The sequence below is a fragment of the Typopeltis vanoorti genome, chromosome 16, assembly GCF_054136105.1.
Source record: "Typopeltis vanoorti isolate ZY-2024b chromosome 16, IOZ_Tvanoo_1.0, whole genome shotgun sequence".
Taxonomy (NCBI): domain Eukaryota; kingdom Metazoa; phylum Arthropoda; class Arachnida; order Uropygi; family Thelyphonidae; genus Typopeltis; species Typopeltis vanoorti.
In genome coordinates, this window is record NC_143564.1 from 59,776,192 (window position 1) to 59,797,221 (window position 21,030).

Here is a 21,030-nt window from a genome sequence, read left to right on the forward strand (position 1 = left end):
TGGAAAACAATGTATAGTAACACTTCTCATATAAAGTGTAAAATTACTGAAAATATGTCTGCATTACCATTACAACAGCATTAGTTTTAATTTGTTTCATAACCTCTTTGGTCTTAATTTTTAGGATTAAGTGTACAAAAGCATACTTAAAAAATGGTAACTTAATTCATAGCACATAGCTTTTATGTGCCTTTAAAGGACAAGATCCAGCAAGAACTAAAATAGTAATAGATAACAAGATCTTAGAACAGGTAAATTCATTTAGCTACCTAGGATGTATGATCACATATGAAAATGAAAAAGATATAAATAAAAATTGCAAAATATTTAAAAATAACAGGTGTAATTAACTCTATATTTAAACCAAACCTAGTTCAAAAACAAACCAGACTAAAAGTATACAATACATTAGCTCTACCAGTCTTAATGTATGGAAACAAAATATGGACAATAAAACAAAAAGACAAACAAAGATTAATAAGAGCAGAAATGAAGTTTATGAGAAAAACTGCAAAATATATCCTATTTGATCACAAAAGAAACAAAGAAATTATGAAAGAATTAAACCAAGAACCAGTAATAGAAAAAATTAAAAAATATAAACATAAATGGATGGAACATGTTCAAAGAATGAAAACAGAAAGATTACCAAAACAAGCCTTAAAGTACAAGCCATTAGGAAAAAGAAAACGAGGACGCCCTCTTAAATGATTCAACGATGACTTCTAAGGCTGGAACAGGCCATGCTAGGCTTAAATCCTTGATATGCATGATTATGATGATGATGACATAGCTTTTAATATATATTTATATGTAAGTATACATAGCTCAACAAATTATGCAAAACCCTACTTGCCACACAAAAATCAAATATAACTGATATTTTAAATGCTGTGTCCCAGTATGTCACGTTATTAGGAGTTCCATAAAGTGATTAAAAAAACTCAAATGCAGCATCATTAAAGTTATAAAGATTTGATTTAGAAAGTAGTGTTGTAATAATTGTGTGGTTATATGTTCAGTATTCTTCTCGGTTGCACCTTTTACTATACTATGTACCTCCACTATCTTGCTTTGTCTTTAATTTCTCTTTGCTTAATTATGGTTAATGGTAGGTTGTCTTAACTCTTGACTGCCACCATATATATATTCCTACTATATCTTATCTCCCACTCTCTATTGTCTAACCAATTTATTTGTTTAATGACTGAGTCAGTTAGACTATATATTGAGTGCCATATTGAATGCCAAAGTTGGATAGCAGCAAATGACAGTCTGAGAGATTATAGTTGAGGTTAGTGTTGAGATGCACTGGATTGAGGAAGATCTTTCTGTGCTATGATGAACTGAAAAGAAGAATTGTAGAATCTAAAGAAATTGTCCTCAATCCAGTACATCTCGACACTAACCTCAGCTGTAATCTCTCAGACTGTCATTCACTGCTATCCAACCTTGGTGTTCACGAGCCCTTGAACGCATGCGCACGCCCAACAATGATGAGATATGTTAAATATACCAAGCAATTTTAAACCTGGTTTTACTCCATTTTTCCCAAGTAAGCAAACAGACAAAATGTCAAGTTTGCACCTGCAATTGATGCAAGACTAGCTGATCCCACAGGTAGTGCAAGACCAAGGCAACTCGTGGTAAAGGTGGAGCAAGCTCTAATCACTAATCTTAATATTTACCCTTAATGCCAAAACACATCTCCAAGAAGGGGATGTAAGATGTTTTGTATTAAAGGCAAGGGGCCACTACCCAGACCGGTTTCGACCTTTATTGAGGTCTCATCAGTGGGAGCCAGGCTAGAAATACCAAGATTTAGTAATGCAGAGCTTGTAATTACCAAAACAAGTTACCATAAGGTGTTATAACCTTATTAAATAAAAATCTCAGGAGGAGATATAAATGTAGAAAGTATTATCTCCTCCTGAGATTTTTATTTAATAAGGTTATAACACCTTATGGTAACTTGTTTTGGTAAAATACTTACAAGCTCTGCATTACTAAATCTTGGTATTTCTAGCCTGGCTCCCACTGATGAGACCTCAATAAAGGTCGAAACCGGTCTGGGTAGTGGCCCCTTGCCTTTAATACAAAACATCTTGCATACCCTTCTTGGAGATGTGTTTTGGCATTAAGGGTAAATATTAAGATTAGTGATCAGAGCTTGCTCCACCTTTACCACGAGTTGTCTTGGTCTTGCACTACCTGTGGGATCAGCTAGTCTTGCATCAATTGCAGGCGCAAACTTGACATTTTGTCTGTTTGCTTACTTGGGAAAAATGGAGTAAAACCAGGTTTAAAATTGCTTGGTATCTTTAACATAACTATACCCAAGTTAAAAATACTTTCTACAAAAATGATGAGATACACAGAACAGCTTCAAACGTTAATGTTTTAATGCTTTAATGTAGTAATTTTTTCTTTTGCAATGTTTGTTGGTAGTTCCTTCATGTTATGCATCCAAAGAAGTCTTCTAAGAAGATGAAACTAGTTGTGCAGATTACATAATTAAAATATGTTTCTGTTTTTTTATCTCTCAGCTGAGTAAATCAGTTATATCATATATATATATAATTTTTCAGTTCTGTCAATACAGCCTATGAATGCATAAGAGAAGTGAATAAGAATGTTATTTATGCTTTTGTTACACACACCGAGAAAAATTATATCTACATTCAGTAAATCATACAACATGCTGGTAGTGAATTTCGATCTACTCTTTTTTTCTCAGATATTTGCTTCTGCATGGTGCACAATATATTCCAGCAAAGTTTCGCAGTATTTGAATCACTGGGTTGTGCTCCACAAGACCATAAATGGAGATACTTTAATTTTGATCACCTGTACTTTATCTGCTTGTACTTTCAAAGTAAAAATGCATTTTTGTTTCAAAAGTTCATGTTTTTGAGTTTTCAACATGCAACTTTGGAATTTTTTACTTAAGAGATTTTGGATTAATAGTTTCTGTTCACTATGCATTCATTAAATTGGAATCAATGACATTATCTCCCTTGATTCATTACTTGCATTGGATCTCATTCAATGCGTTACTTGCATTGAATGAGACATTTTAAACTAGAGCATGTTTTTAATTTACATTTGTTATTTTCCCTCCTTTCTTTTATTATCTAGATTAAATAAGACTTTTGCAAGAAATATCTGATGTTATTTATTTCAGAGTGACTTTCATGTTTATGACATTGATACCAATAAGTGGACCCAGATAACTGATGACACAGCAGCCATGGGAGGACCTCGTCTTATATTTGATCACCAAATGTGTATGGATATAGAAAAAAATACTATCTATGTGTTTGGTGGGCGAATATTAAATAGGTAATTATGCAAATATTACTAAAAACTAAATTACTTTTATCAAGTAAGATAGAAGCATTTTCAATTTCATCACATAAATAATATAGAGTTAAATGAATTGTCATTTGTTTTATTAGGTGTGCATTTTGCAAAATGCATATGCATCTATTAGATTTTTTTTTTTTCTTCTCTATCTCTGGGTAAATGTATTCATACTCAGTGGACTCTGAGGGAAATGAATTCAACCTGAAATTTAGTATTTTCAACCTTTACAAAAATTTGTCAGCATCTCAGTTAACCTCACTGCCTCAGTCTCTTTGCACTGTTTACTAACATTCATCTACAATATTTACTTCTTCAAATTCTGGAAAAAACTAACATCACCTTCCTACTCATGAAGCTTGGCTTTTTGTAGTCCAGCTACTTAAATAATGAGCTCTTTTAATACCACTGACTAAGCTGGATAAGATGCAAAAATTTTTGCTATAAGTAAAAACCTAATACAAATTATACATCTAGTAAACCACATTAATTCCCACTGTGCCAGTGTCCTATTGATCTATAAATCATGTTCCAGATAAGCTGCAGAACTCGCTTCTCTTCCCAGTAACTCAGATTACAGTCTTGTACAAGTGCCTTGTGTTTGGTACCTTTGGCACTTCAAAGGTACTAAATCAGGGCAACTTATCAAATTTCTGCTCTTCTGATCCAGACATCCAGACTCTGAGTGAATCACAGGAATTATACTCACTGACATGAAGGTCTGCATTCCTTGTTCAAGCCAAAATTCTCCTCTTGCTTTCCAAAGTCCTACTCATACCTTACCCATGAATCTGATATGCTCTAGACAAGGGCTATCCAACCTTAGGTAATCTGAGGGCCGCATCACAATACATATCTAGTAATTTGGTGAGTAGCAGTGACACAACCTTGAAAGCTGAACAAATGAACAACACTAATTGCACACTAATCGCGCGCTCACATGCTCCAGTGACTCCCCGTGGGTGCCCAGAGCATGCGCATTGGAACAAAACAGTGGTAAGAAAGCCTTCTTTGACACATCTAATATTTGAAAAACACGTGGGTATATAGTGATGTAAAAACACCAAATAAAATTATCAACATCGAGATTATTGATTAGTGATAGAATTAAAATATCTAATACACATTCGATTCAAATTGTTATTTTATTTTTTCACTCGTGAAAATCAAAACCCACAGGCAGGATGTGGCCCGTGGGCAGTGCTTTGGCCAGCCCTGCTCTAGGCTATTCCACCTCTGATGGAGGAGCCGCTATCTGGTCAAAATATTTGCAGCAATCAAATTAATTATATTCTTGTGAATACCTGTATCTAATAAACATTATTTTGCCACAATTGCTATTAAAAATTCTTATATAATTTTTCAGTTCTATCATGTTATCCTCTCATGACGTTATTTTCATATAGTACTATTACAATAATATCCTGTACACCCCACAAGGGTATATGTCAGAAATTTGATCATGATAATATTTTAGTAAGAGCATTAGAATCACACAAGGACAAAGCATATCTGAATTACATGGTATTATAAGTAACATCAGACTGAAATTTAATAAAATTCGGGACTTTGAATATCCATGGTTTATTTTCTGTCAGATCATATTTATTAGCAAAAAGACTTGAACTAATGTTAATAATTCTGCATTGGCTGGAAGCAATTTAATGAAATTTTGTCATTATGTTTGTTTAAATTTGTTCAAATGTTTCAGTGTAATCCTTAAATTGAAAACATGAATATTATTGAAGTTAGTAATATGCAAACTTTTCATTTTGTACTATCCTGTACTACTCTTTAAGGTACATATCAAGAATTTGATGATGATCTGAAATTGACAGGAACATTGATATCAGTTGATTTCTATGAGGAGATCCTATTGAATAAGTAAATCAAATCATTTCAGCTGTTTAGGTGCACTTTTTGAGCCTCCATAGCTCATTCAGTATAGACGAAGTGCTTTGGTCAGAAAGACCTGAATTTGATTCCCTTCCAAGGCGTGAGGAAAACCTTTATCTGGTCTCTTTGACTAAAAGTGAGTTAGCTGGTCTCATATGGAGGTAGGAAGTTTTTTCACCTGGAAACCCGGTTTTTTTTTGTCTCCGAACAGGCAAACTGACCCCGTGAACACATGCATTTCTAGACATAGGACCAACCACCTTATCCTCGAGATAGTCGTAATCATGAAGTCCACAACTAAGAACCTTAATGGTTCGTGAAAACTTAACAAGTAGTTGCACTTTTTAGTGAAGTGGCACATTCACAGAAAAAAGTGCACATTAATTTCATGATTTTCTTTACATTTCTATTTTTTGTTATTAGAATGCATACACAAGCTGTTCCCCCCGTCTTTCTCTCTCTCTCTCTCTGTGTGTGTGTGTGTGTGTGTGTGTGTGTGTGTGTGTGTGTGTGTGTGTGTGTGTGTGTGTGTGTGTGTGTGTGTGTACGAGGGACATCCAGAAAGTAAGTTCCAATGGGTTGTCAGAGAAAAAATGTACTTACAAAAAAAAACTTTATTGGAAATTAAAGTAGACATCTTTCACTACTTTTCCACATAATTTTCGGCATTGTTCAGGCACTTATCATAACAAGGCACCAAAAATTGTATATCTTCGTCGTAGAAGGTTGCTGCCTGTGACGCAAACTATGTATTGATTACTTCTTTGACCTCGTCGTCATCTTGAAACCTCCTGCCACCAAGGAAAGATTTCAGATGTTTGAACAGGTGAAAGTCGGTTGTCGCGAGGTCAGGACTGTATGGGAGGATGATGGAATTGTTCCCATCCGAAGGTGGCAAGAAGTTGTTGTGTTACGCCAGCCGTGTGCGGGTGGTTCATGTTTTGATTCATGATAATGAATCAAAACAATGCCCCTGGTAAGCATGCCGTGTCGTTTATTCTGGATCGCACAATGCAGTTTCTTGAGGGTTTAGCAGTACATACTCACGTTGATTGTGGAGAGCCTTGACCCAAGAAGTCTACCAGCTAAATTCCTTGTCTGTCCCAAAACACAGTGCACATGATTTTCCGAGTGGAATCCATTCTCTTCAATTTTGTCTTGACTGGTGATGAGATGTGCCTCCAATCAATGAACTGTTGTTTGGATTCAGTGGTTGCATGCAATAGTCTGCTCAGGAAAGCATTGCCATCCACATGGTAGCGTGTCAAGAATTCCAATGCTCTGCCCAGCTGATGCACTTTGTGTTGTTCTGTAAGCAACTTCGGCACCCAGCATGCACATAATTTCTGATAATTCAGTTTCTCCGACACAATTTCATGAACGTGAAACTTCTGGAAATTGCAGCGAGAGTGATGTCATAGTGAATCCCCTATTCTGTTGAATCTTCTCTTCAACTGAACACACCAAATCATCAATCACTAAAGATGGTTGCCCGCTCCGTTCTTTATCATGCACACCTGGCCTTCTTTCATTAAAAAGTCTTACCCATCTCCATACATTGAATCACTCATTTCATGTTCTCCATAAACTTCAATAATTTGCCTATTAATTTTAGTTGCTTTAACCTTCCTTGCTTTCAAGAAATGGATCTTCTTCTCTTCTGTCTAAGACGGGTTGAGTCTTCTCTTGAGCAGGATCTTCCAGTCTTCTCTATTCCTTGCTGTTTGAAAAAGTTCCTTATATGTTCTGCATCCCAAGATGTTTTTTATTAATTTCAGCCAGGTATAGTATGCCCACAGATGCGAGACCTTTCGACACTTCTGCACATGTCACAAGAAGGAGAATCCATTCCGATATAGGGTAATCGATCCGTCTTCTGCAACAACAAAAATCAATTTACTACTAGTACAGCGACAGACAAGAAAGCATGTGATTTTGCGTGTTCGTGACCAATTCGTACATCCTTCATTTTTTTCTCCCCTTCAGCATGAATCGACTATTCTTGGCAAGTCACCAAGTGAAGCTCTTGCAAGTGTGGGCATACTATAATTCTTGGTCTTCCGGGTCTTCTTTTTTCAGTTGGAAAAGTATTGATTAGGATGTTAGGAAGTCTGTCTACGTCCATGCGTACAGTGTGGCCAAACTATCTCAGTTGTTGTTTTCTAATTTTTTCTATTATTGTCTTTTTATACAATAATTCTTGTCTGACTCTGCTGTTTGTTTTCTTTTCTATCCAATTTGTTCCATTTATTTTTCTTAAGCATTTCATTTCAAATGCCAACAGTTTTTTCTCCTCTCTTTTCTTAACTGTCCACGCTTCTGCTCCATAGACAACCGACAACCCCCAATGAACTACAAAAGTAGATAAACAAGCTAAAGTAGTTCATTGGGGGTTCTTGCAATAAGGACTAGATCATCTGCATATTTGATATTATTTATATTTAAACCATTGACATTGATTCCAATCTCATTGTCTATTGCCTTCTTTACAACTTTGTCTAGATATATGTTGAATAGGCATTGGGATAATGGGCATCCTTGCATTACTCCTTTTTTGGATCTCTATGGGTTCTTTTGTGAGTGTATTCTTTTTAATTATTGCATTTGTCTTAGAGTAACATTTTATCAGAAACTGTATTATATATTTGTCTATTGTATTTTCTAGTAGAACTTTAAGAAGGATTTCTCTGTTGATGCTATCGAAAGCTTGTTAAAAGTCCACTAAACAGCAATATAGTTCTTTATGGTCTTCCCAGCTGAGCTCTGCTAGTTGGTGCAATGTGAAAATCTGGTCTATTATTGAATAGTTTCCTCGGAAACCAGCTTGTTCTATGCCTGTCAGTTCTTCATAGGTGTTTTTTAATCTAATTTGTATAATTCTTATGAATATTTTATAGGTGTGGGAGAGTAAATTGTGATTGGTCTGTAATTTCTGCAGTCTCTTTTGTCTCCTTTCTTGCATATTGGGATGATCTTTCCAGTCATCTGGGATCTCTCCTGTTTGTAGTATTTTATTGAATAGGGTTGTTAAATATTCTATTGATATGCTGCCTCCATATGACCACAGTTCATTAGGGATAGTATCAATGCTTGGTGCTTTATTGTTTTTCATCTGTTTTATTACATATCTAACTTCTGTAAAAGTTTTGGGCGGTCGTTATTTTTTTCTATTGTTGGCATTATAGTTTTGTTTCCTTGGTGGAAGATAGTCTTAAAATGGTTTGACCAGATTTTTCTTATATCTTCAATATTCCCCGCTTTCGGTCATCTTGTTGTTTATCACTGTTACTGCTTTTGCTCAGAATTCCTTTGTAATTTTTCTTATAGTGTAATGGAAGACTTTTAGGTTGTTTTGTTGGTATGCTTCTTGGCATTTCTTAGCATTTTCTTCTATCCACTTTTCTTTGACTTTTTTGCATGGGTTATCAACTTTATTTTTTAGTGCTCTGTATTTTTCTCTGTTCTCTTCATTGTTTTTTTTAGTTTATAAGTATCTTGGCTTCTCTTTTCTCTTCTATTGTAGCTACAATTTCTTGGGTTTGTTTATTTTGGGTTTGGTACCTAGAGTGTCTTTTACAATTGACAACACTGTTTCTTTTCCTTTTTCCCAGTATTTTCTGCTTTTCTTGGAAGATGGAGGGGTTTAATTTCAAGCACATCTGTTCTAAAAATAAACATCTGCTTGAGTTATCTTTTAGTTTTGATATGTTGATGTTTTCTTCTTTTTTGATATTGTTTTTCCTTTTGAATTTTATCTTCAATTTGGCAGTAAATATTTGGTGGTCAGTGTCGAAATCAAAGCTTCTTAATGTTCGTACATTATTTACTGATCTTTTCCATTGTTTGTTTATGATGATATAGTCTATGCAGTTCTTTATATTTCCATCTGGGGATGTCCATGTATATTTATTATTAGGGTGTTGATAGAACAGTGTGTTTGCAATCATTAGATTGTTTGCTTTACAGAAGTGGTGCAATTTTTTTTTTTTTTTTTAAATCAAAAAATCATGTTTATTTGTAAGCTTCCTATAATAGTACAACATGTTGAACAATCATATGTGTAACCTAAGAGCAACAGCTCATTCAGGTTACGATATGCATAAAGTTACAAAAATTTATGTAATGCATTTTCATTATATACACATATGTACATTCATATAATATACATATTACATATTTTTATAATATAATTACATAATAAAATCACAGATAAAATAAAATTTTATCTGTGATTTACTATCATATAGAGAAAGTTACATAACAATTAATTAGGAACAAAATAAAACAAAGCAGTTAAATAACACATAAGACTTGATCCTTGAATACAAATATGCTAAAAACCAATAATTTATACAATTATTTTGAACAGAGATTCCTCATTTCTGTGGGAAAATAAATACTCTTTGATTAGAGTTTTGTATTTGTTTGGGTTAGTTTCATTTCTTATTGTTAAAGGTTGTGTGTGTGTGTGTGTGTGTGTGTGTGTGTGTGTGTGTGTGTGTGTGTGTGTGTGTGTGTGTGTGTGTGTTGAATACTTTTGGCGCTAAATAAGTATAATGTTTGTGTATTACTTCTTTATTTGCTTTTGGAACTAAATATTTTAGGCCCTTATGTCTACTAAGGAAAGTATCTTGTTTGATATTTACTTATTCATCGTCGTTTTTTATGAATAATAGTACCCTATAAACGTATAAATATCTAAGGGGTAGTATGTTTAGTATGGTGTATTTATTACACATTGCAGTATCCTTATATTTGTTTCTAGTTAAGATTTTAATTACTTTATTCTGCAAGACTAAAGGTTTTAGAGTAGTACGATAGATTCCTCCCCAACTTAATATACCATATTGTAGTGTGTTTTGAATCCAGGCAGAATATAATATTTTTAGCATATTTAAATTTAAGAATCTTTTCAGGTAGTAAAGTCTGTTTAACATAATCCTTACTTTATTTACAACATCGGTGATATGTAGTTTCCAGCTTAAATTACTATCAATTTTTAATCCCAAGTAAGTTATTAAACTGACTTTTTCTATTTTCTCGCAGTTGCAATTTGAATTTGTCTTGCAATTCCATGCAAGACAAATTCAAATTGTCTTGTAAAATTAATTGTGCAATGAAGTTCATTTTGCCAGTTGTATTTCGCAAGTTAAAATTTACATATTTAGTTTTTGAGACATTCAGACTGAGTTTGTTTGACTGGAACCAATTTGTTACTTTCAAAAGATCAGCATTCACAATGGTTTTCATTTGTTTGGCTGTGTCTGTAGAGAAAATTAGTACTGTATCATCTGCAAAAGTATTTATTTTACTGTTTAGTTTAAGATTGCAGAAGTCATTGATATAAATATTAAATAAAATTGGTCCCAAAACAGATCCTTGTGGTACACTGCAGTCTACTGTTTTGGAGCTACTATAGCTGTTGTTTATTTTTACAATTTGTTATCTGGCATTTAAGTAATTTTTGAACCAGTTTAGAGCAGTACCTCATATTTCTATGACTTCTAATTTTTTTATTAAAATTTCATGTGATACAGAGTCAAAAGCCTTGTGTATATCTAGAAATACTGCTAATGTTAGTTTATGTTCGTCAAGGGAGGTATAAACTGTGTTTGTGAAGTTCAGTAAAGCATGTTCTGGGCTAAACTTTTGCTTCAACCCAAATTGATTCTTTGAAAAGAAGTTGTTGTTTTTGTCCAAAAATTTCACGAGTCTAATTTTTACCTATTTCTCTAATATTTTCGAAAAGACTGGTACAAGGGAGATCGGTCTGTAATTTTTTAAGTTATTTTTATTTCCCTTTTTGTAAATAGGTACAACTATGGCTTTCTTAAAATCTGATGGAAACGTGCTGTCATCAGTGATAAGTTAAAAATGTACATTTGGCATTCTTTCACAATGCTTGTGTTAATACAATCGTATCCTGAAGTTTTGGTTGTTTTTAGGCTAGCTATAACATTTTTGATTTCGTTTTCACAAGTGGGGAAAAGATATATGGAGTTATCAAGTCTCTTGAGAGTGCAATTCTGAGGGGTGGGTTTAGTTTTTCAGAATGCTTTCACTGACTGTGGTAAAATGGTTATTGAATTCTTCAGCTAATCCTCTGTCTCCATTTTCTCTATTCCTATCGATATCTTTAAGTATGGGGAGGTTTTGTTTGTGTGTATCTTTACCGATTAATTTATTCACAAACTTACATTATTTTCTGGGGTTTCCTTGGCATTTTAGGAATTCATTTCTGTAGTACTCGTTTTTACTTTCTTTTAATTTATGAAGTATCAGATTCCTATAGTACTTGAAATTGTCTTCATAATATTGATTGTGCAGGTAATTTTTAAACTTTTTATACAATTGTTCTCCTCTGTCATTAAGCTCTCCATATCCAAATTTCCCCATCACATCTTTTTTGTCTGCTATGAACTGTCCTATTTTAGTGTTAAAATCTCCCATCACTATCATGAGTTCTCTATTTTTGGAATTATCTATTTCCTGTTGTAGTTCTTCATAGAAATTTTCTATTTCCTCCTCTGAATGGTTACTGTCTGATGCATATATTTGGATTATTTTAATTTTTTGACCTTTTTCTTTTGCTTGAAGTTTGGCTGTGATTATTCTAAGAGAAACTGGTTTTATTTCAATTACTGAGTGTGTAAGTTTCTTCTTAATCAATAGTGCAACTCCTTCTCTGTGTATGTTATTTTTTCTTCCAAATATAGTCTTCCTTCTGGTAAATCCATGAATCCATCTCCGCACCAATGTGTCTCTGATAAACCTAAACTACTCCGTTTCAGTCTTTTTAAATTTTCCTGGACTAATTGCAATTTTCCAGGTCGTGAAAATATTTAAAAACAGAACTTACTTATTATTATACCAGGTTGGTATAATGATCTTATGTTGAGGGTGGCTATGTCCTTGATATCCTTGGCTGACTACATTGCTGATGTCTCACCTACTCTATGTGGTCTTTGAGTAGGCACTTCGACTGTCCTGTATGCAGTAGCACTATCTCGGTTTGTAGACTTTCTCCGGCTCATGGAAGTTACTAGCATAATAATGTAGCCAGCTTGCCTTGCCTCTGCTACATCCTTTGGTCCACAACTCTTTATTCAGAGCAACCCATTTGGATTTCTGCCACCTGGAGTATGTGCCTGGTAGGAGTATGGTCTCCCCCAAGATAGAAACGGATAACTGATCTAATATTTCACATGCAGCGGGCAATTCAATTTTCTTAGACATGAGATATGTTAATTAACATGCACCAAAAGGCATACGCACTGCAAGAATGTCTGAAAATGGCACCAATGCCTTACTAAGGAATCAACAAACTCAGCACTCATGCGCACCATTGCGATCGCAGTGCTGCAGTGAAAATATTTAAAAAAGGAACTTGCTTTCTGGACATCCCTTGTATATAACTATATATATAACTATGCTTTTATACAGCAAGAAAGAAACTTTTTCTTGAGTTTCTTTCTTGCTGTAAAATATGGCTGTATCCATAATATCCTCCATTTAAATATCTTACCTATGCCAAATTGAAGCCTTTTGGTTCTATATTTTGGTAAATATAAAAGTATTTTTTATTATCTAAATTGTATCTGTGTATGTGATTTAAAAAGTCTCTTTTAAAAAAAAATTTTTAATTAACTTTTAGAAATAAATTATAATTTGAAATTATATATACTTATTTTTTTTCTCCATTGTTCAGCAGTAGTTCAGCAACAGTAGATGAAAGAATGTGTTCAGAACCATCCTTTAGTGGACTGTATGCCTATCATGTGCCTACCAATACATGGCACAAACTTCGAGATGATTCTCCAACTCCAAGTCCAGGTCTTCAGGAAATTAGATCTCGAATTGGACACTCCATGCTATTTCATGAAGTATGTTGTGTGTATTTCTCTTGGTATTTAATACACTAACTATACAAGAAATCATTTGTATTTCTAAAATTTCACAGCATATGAGCGAGGAATAAAGCACCTGATGACAGAGGCAATAAAGAAGAAAAAATCAGAAATGTTAACACTGTTTTTATATAAAAACAGCATGAGAATGAACATCTTCAGAATTATTTTTTCATTTGTGCCAATTACTTCTTACTATATCAAATACATCACATACAGTATACTCTCCAGGAATTTAGTTGACTTGGTCTGTACATAGTAGTCCATAGGTTATCTCATGAAATACTCATAAGGGGGTGACAACAGCTATGTTATCCCTGTTTGTCAGTGTGTTGCTCAATGAGCCATTTTGTCCACCTGCGAATGTTTCCATATAAGAGTGACCAAAATGGCAGATTGGTTTACTCATCCAGTTATAGGTAATCCAGCCCTGACTACCTCCTGCTGTCCACTCCTTTGATGCAATATGCAGCTTGCAATGTCTTCATTTCCCAAGTGCACTATTCAACTGTTTTCCCATACCTCACTATCAATCTATTCTCATAATGCAGACTCTTTTCATTATCTCTTACCAGCTATTGCTCTACAGTTGTGCATCATCAGCAAACAATAGCATATTTCCTTGGTCCAACACTAGTCATCTTCTCTTTGATTTGGATCATCCATATACTCTAGGATGTCTGACCATCTGCATTGCTAACTTCATGATCATCATTAGATTCCTGACATGTGCCCTCAAGGGGGTGTACAGGAGAAAAATTAGGAGCATGAACAGATGGCATCAATAGCAATATCATTAAAAACGAGGATATTAGGAAAGAACTTGACATTGTTAGCATTCAGGAATCTGTTAGCAGAGCTAATCTCAGGTGGTATGGTCACTTAAACAGAATGGGAGAGGAAAGATTACCACAACAAGTGTTCTCTGTCAGGTTGGCAGGTAAAAGTCCCAGAGGAGACCAAGATATGGGTGGATTGGTACAGTAAAAGAAGAAGATAGAAATATAAGATCTGATAATGTTGGAGTCTTTACAGGTAACAGATTGATTTGGAGGAATATTGTAGATAGGAAGTTAGTGGTGATGTAAGTTTTTAGTGTAGTACTATCATGTCCTGTACACCATTTGAGGATACATGTCAGGAATTTGATGATGATAGTTTGTTAGATATATTGAATAAGCTTGTTTCTCAATAATTCAGCAGTCATTTCTATCTCCTTTTTTAAATATAACTTAAGAGTTTCAACCAATCAGATGGAATTTCACATTTCCTCCAGTCATTAACTTTAGGAACCCTTGTGAAATGTTCTTCACAATATTTACAAAACTCAGTATTTATGGCATCTAATCCAGACTGTTCTATTTTTTGAAAAAAAAAGTTCATTGCTTTTTTACTTCTTCTAATCTACTTGGTTTTATATGTGTTTGTTCTTTTCAGTATTTATTTTTCATATTATAAATGTTAATTTTGTATTATATGTCTTTCTTCTTTATTCAGTTTCTTTAATAGTTTTAGTATATTTATTGTCTTCCACATATCTTTTATTTTATTAATAAGAATCTTGGTGGGTGTTCTTTACTATGTATTTAGCTTTTTTTTTTTTTGCTTTTTTTTTGTTTTTGATATTTCTTCTGTCTTTTTTTTATGTATGCTAATTGCTATTTTTTCATTGCTTTCTGTATTTTTGATCCAAAATTTTTGTGCTATATATTTCTTTCCAAGAACTTCAGCTTTATGAATTATTGTAATTTTTTTCCATTCTTCTACAAATATCTTCATTAATATCTGCTTCTTTAAGTAAACTGTTAATCACAATTGAAATGACATTAATAATCTCTCTTCTTGTAATAGATTAACTTTGTATAATTGTTCTGTTTCTTATTTTTTCATATTTATTCATCATTATCAAATTCCTGACATGTATCCTCAGGGTTCTAGAGTATATTATGATAGTACTACAAGAAAAAGTTACACCATTACTAACTTCTGATCAAAATTTTCCTTCAAATTAATCTGTTATCTGTCACGACTCCAACATTATAAGGTCTTCATTTCAAAAAAAAAAAAAAAAAAAAAAATCAGCTAACGTCTTTTTATTCCCGTATACGGGGAGTAGGCGAGGCCATTTAGCCCTATCTAACTTTTGGAGAGTGAGTGGGCAGTTCAATCTCCACTGGTACCAATCAGAGATAGATGGCCCAATGCTATCACTAATTAAGCGGTACTCAGTGAAGAGAGATGGCTCAAATGTGCTGCCATCTCGTGGTCCCTAACCCTAACACAATATATTTAATGTCTGAAATAATGTGGGTTCTACGGTCGATTTTCTTGAGTTTCCGGGAGGAAAAACCTGCTTGCTCATGCCAGAGATCGACTAACTCGGGAACCGGTCGAAAAAAGGCTTAGAAAAATTTCCTCTAGTCGCCGACTAGACTCGAAACCAAGTCTTCCTTCGTGCGGCCAAGCACCGTGGTTGGCAAACGCCACATCCACTGAGCTACACAGGCTTAGGTCTTCATTTCTGTCTTTTAAATCATTTAACTGTATTAATCCATTTTTTCTATGGTATTTTTCCTGCCAACCTGGCAACGAACACTAGTTTTGCTAATCTTTCCTCTCCTGTTCTGTTTAGGTGACCATACCACCTGATATTAGCTCTATTAACACATATCTGTGTTAAGAGAGCTAATATTATGTCTATTAACACATATCTGTGTTATTTTCTACCTTTAGTAGTGAGAGGAGTAGCCTATTTTAAGCAGTGGGAGTCTGCTGCTCTCCCAGGTTTGAAACCATTCCATAATGGTTTCCTGAGGAAGGCACCGGGAAACCACCTCAGTATTATTTCCAAGAAAATATGGTGAACTCGGCAAATTTAGTTTCCACAACTGGCAAAAATGGGGTCTATTGGCAAACGATGGATGTCATGCCCGGCAGAAGAAGAAATGAGGCTTCTCAGGTTGTTAACCTATGAAATCCTCAAATGGACAATGAGGATGGGATCTCAAGTATTGAAGAAATTAGGAAGAAAATAAGACATCCAAGAGAGAATGAGATAGAAACTATACATGTTGCAACTTGGAATGTAAGAACAATGTTAAGAGCTGGTAAATTAGAGAACTTGAAGAAAGAAATGGAGAGGAATAAATTGGATGTGGTTGGTCTAAGTGAAGTCAGATAGGAAGATATAGGAGATTTTGAAAGTGATGGTTATAGAATTATATATTCCTGTAGAACATGGGGGAAAAATGGAGTAGCGTTTGTTTTGAATGAAAAGGTTAAAAATTCAGTAGAAAAAATAATATATAAAAGTGACAAGGTGATTATGATTAAACTGAAAGCAAAGCCTGTGGACATAATGATTATACAGATATATATGCCCACAAGTGACCATGATGAAAATTAAGTAGAAGAGATAGATAATGAAAGAACACAGAACTAAAAGGTATACCATCTGGATGGGAGACTGGAATGCAGTGGTAGGTGAAAAGGTAGAGAAAGGAATAACAGGAAGATATGTCCTTGGAAAAAGGAATGAGAGAGGTGAAAGACTTATAGAGTTTTGTAAAAGACACAAACTAATCATTGGTAATACTTGGTTTAAACTTCCAAAGAGAAGAAGATATACATGGAAAATGCCAGGTGATATCGCAAGACACTAGATTGATTATATGTTAATACAAAACAGATACAGAAACAGTGTAAAAAGGATATCAACATATCCAGGAGCTGATATTGACTCAGACCATAATTTGCTTGTTATGGAATTAAGAATACGATATAAGAAAATAAACAAAGGTAAACACAAGAAATGGTGGAACCTAGAAAAACTCAAAGGAGATGCAGGTAGGAAATTCAGAGAAGAACTGGAAAATAAAATAAGGAACAAAGAGAATATATCTGAAGAAACCATGGATGTTAATGCAAAATGGAATCAACTGAAAAACTTGATATATGAAACAGCTGTTGAAGAGATAGATTTTGTGGAAGGGAAAAGAATTAAAAAGCCATGGATTACAAATGAAATGATAAGAAAAATGGAAGAAAGAAGAAGATGGAAAAATGTAAACACTGAACAGGGAAGAAGAAAATACAAAGTTAAATAATGAACTGAGAAAAGAAACTGATAAAGCAAGAGAGGAATGGTTGAAAACAGAATGCAAAGAAATTGAAGAAATGGAAAAAAAGGGGGCAATATGATAAAATGTTTGAAAAAGCAAAAGAAATTACAAATATTAAAAAAAAAGCATAAGAAATCTGCCATTAGAAGATAAGCAAGGAAAACTGATTTATGATATTGAAATACAGGGTGAAAGATGAAAGGAATACATCGAAGAACTTTACGCAAAAAATGAAAGACCAACAAAAATTGAATTGGAAGAGCAAAATGAAATCTCAACATAAGAAAGAGGTCCTGAAATACTAAAGAGAGAAGTAGAAACAGCGATTAAGGAATTAAAAAGTGGAAAGATGGAAGGAGTGGATGGAATACCTAGTGAAATCCTAAAACTGGAGAACAAAGGTATAACAGAAACATGGAAACTCTGCAACCGCATTTACAAAACAGGAGTATGGCCTAAAGATTTCACAGAGAGTATTCTTATACCAATTGAAAAGAAAAGCAATCCTGCTAAGTGCAGTGACTACAGAACTATTAGCATACTCTCACATGCCTCCAAAGTACTGCTAAGAATATTAAATCAAAGACTGTATAATAGAATGGAGTATTTTCTGGGGGATGATCAATTTGAATTTAAAAAAGACAGAGGAACCTGAGATGCAATTGGAGTAATGAGGACCATATGCGAAAGGAATATAGAAGTAAATAAAGAAGTTTATATTTATTTCATTGACCTTGAAAAAGCATTTGACATGGTGAAATGGGAAAATCTGATAGAAATATTACGCAAAATAGGTTTAGATTGGAGAGACCGAAGGTTAATAGCTGAATTATATATGAACCAGATGGCCATAATAAGAACAAAAGTAGGAAAAACTAAAAAAATGTGTGATTGGCAGAGGTGTAAGACAGGGATGCTGCCTGTCACTGACGCTCTTCAACATATTTGCAGAAGAAATGATAAAAGAAGCATTTTATGAAGAGGAAAGAGGAATCACTATTGGAGGAAGAACAATACAAAATATTATATTTGCAGATGATGAAGCAATATTAGCTAATACCGAAGAAGAACTACAGCACCTAATGCAAAAATTTGAAAATATATGCAAGAAATATGGTATGAAAATTAACGCAAAGAAAACAAAAGTGATGGGAGTCTCCAGGAAACAAGGAAGTATCAAGGTGATGATGAATGGAGAAAGTGTAGAGCAGGTGAGACAATACAAATACCTTGGTAGTATAATACAAGAAAATGGAAAATGTGACATGGAAATAAAAGAAAGAATTAACAAAGGAAAATATGCCTTTTATAGCAAGAAAAATTTGTTTATTAATAAAATGAATAAAAATCTAAAGAAAAAGGGTTATTAAGTGCTATATTTGGAGTATGACCTTATATGGGGTCAGAAACAAGGACAATTAGGAAGAAAGAAGCTAAAATGTTGGAGGCATTTGAAATCTGGTTATGGAGAAAATAAAGTGGACTGAAAAAATCACCAATGAAGAAGTATTACAAAGAGTTGAAGAAGAAAGGAATTTACTAAAGCCCATAAGAAGAATAAAGCATAACTGGATAGGACATGTATTAAGAGGAAACAACCTACTGAAAAAGAATGATAGAAGGGAAAATTGAAGGAAGGCAACCAAGAGGAAGAAGACGACTAATGATGCTGGATGATATAATAGGAACAAGAAGATATCAGGAAAAGAAGGAGGAAGCAAGAGACAGAGGAAATTGGGGGAAGAGAATCTGCTGAGTTATACCATTGGACCTGTCAAGAGACAGAACACTAATGATGATAATGACCACCTAATATTAGCTCTATTAACACATATCTGTGGTCTCCAGTCTTTGATCATGTGTTTTATTTCTAACCCAGCTCTCAGATCCATAATTTAAATTTGGCTTGAGCACTGTCTTGCTAATTTAGTGTTTTGACTAATTTCTTTATTATTCTACATAAATTTATTTAGCTGAATACCTGCCATAACATCATCAAATTCCTGACATTTACCCTCAAGGGGTGTACAGGATATGATAGTAATACATGAAAAATTTACATCGTTACTAACTTCCTATCTACAGTTTTCCTCCAAATCAATCTGTTACCTGTCAAGGCTCCAACATTGTCAGATCTTATATTTCTATCTTCTAAGGCACTTTTTACCATATCAATCCACCTATATCTAGGTCTTCCTCTGGATCTTTTTCCTGCCAACCTGGCAGAGAATTCTTGTTTTGCTAATCTTTCCTCTCCCATTCTGTTTAAGTGACCATACCACCTGAGATTAGCATGGTAACACATTCCTGAATGCTAACAATGTCAAGTTCTTTCCTAATATCCTCGTTTTTAATATGATATTTTTTATATTGCCATTAATGCCATTTGTTCATGCACCTAATCTTTCTTAGGATTCTCATATCTGCGGTCTCTAGTCTTTGGTCAGGTGTTTTACTTCTGACCTAGCTCTCAGATCCATAAGTTAAAATTGGTTTGAACACTGTCTTGTATGCAGCTAATTTAGTGTTTTGACTTACAACCATACCAGCTTTTTTGATTCTGTATCAACAAAGCTGGTGTGGTAAATTAAAAAAACATTTTAATTTACCATCTTCACTAAAATTCCTGCCTAAGTAGCTGAAATGTTTCACTTGTTCTATAGCTTCTCCATGCAGAATGCAGTTGATATTTTCAATCTTCTGCCTATTTTCATTGTCTTTGTCTTGTTATTGCTGACCTTCATACCATATCTATCACAACAGTTCTTCAATTTAGTCAGGGAATCTTGCAGACTTGTAGTGGATTTATTTAGATGTATAACATCATCTGCATAAAGCAAAGAGCTGACATTCACATCTCCAATTTTGATATTAGGTTTAACACTACTTTCCTTCATAATGTAATCCATATGCACCCTCTGACCAAAAAGAAACTGAACTTTTCGAAAATAGAAGAAACTAGTCATATCACCTGTTGTATCTTTTTGTTGTCGAAAGCGGCAACCTTCATTAGTGTTGTGTCAACTGTTTATGACATTTGTTTCATTAGAAGCTGAGTTTTAGTGCCAAGAGTGACAGTGTGTTTTGACGAACAGTCAAAGAATGAGTTTCAAACAGAGAGCTGAGATTGACTTTTGTGTTAAACTTGGTAAAAGTCTTACCAACACACATCAAATGCTTCAAAAAAAAACATACAGTGATGAATGCTTATCCCATACTCGAGTTAACGAGCAGTTTAAGCGATTTCAAAGTGGTCGTGAGACGCTGAGGATGATGAAAAGCTGGGCCGTCCAAAAACTGGACTTAGCGAAGTTAATATCCGAAAGTGTATGATTTCATGAAAAAAAACCAAAATCATCTGTGAGATTGATTGAAGATGAATTGGGGATTCTAAAATCAACTGTGTGCAACATTTTGACCGAGAGTTTGGGCCTTCATAAATTGAATTCACGATTTGTCCCCACGAGTTGAACGCTGCATGGACTTCATTAAAACCACTCGTAAGGACTTAAACTTCCTTGAAATTATCATTACTGGTGACGAAACATGGTGTTTTGAGTATGAGCCTGAAACAAAGCACCAGAGTGTTAAGTGGAGACCACCAGAAAAGGGGGCATCCAAAAAAAAAAGTTGCTTGGAGAAGTCAAAAGTAAAGACAATGCTGATTTTTCTAATTCCAAGGGCATTATCCACAAAGAATTCATTCTGCATGGCCAAATGGTCAATAGTGAGTTTTATCTCGA

General features: G+C 34.1%; 1 protein-coding gene across 1 annotated transcript in view; it reads left to right on the forward strand.

The window, feature by feature from the left end:
* Window positions 1-21,030, forward strand: part of muskelin (muskelin 1) — a 411,065-nt gene that overhangs the window by 193,356 nt on the left and 196,679 nt on the right. Inside the window, exons 12-13 of the mRNA XM_090406668.1 lie at window positions 3,185-3,342; window positions 12,974-13,142. Coding sequence (XP_090262794.1) covers window positions 3,185-3,342; window positions 12,974-13,142 — 327 coding nt within the window. The remainder of the gene's footprint in view (window positions 1-3,184; window positions 3,343-12,973; window positions 13,143-21,030) is intronic.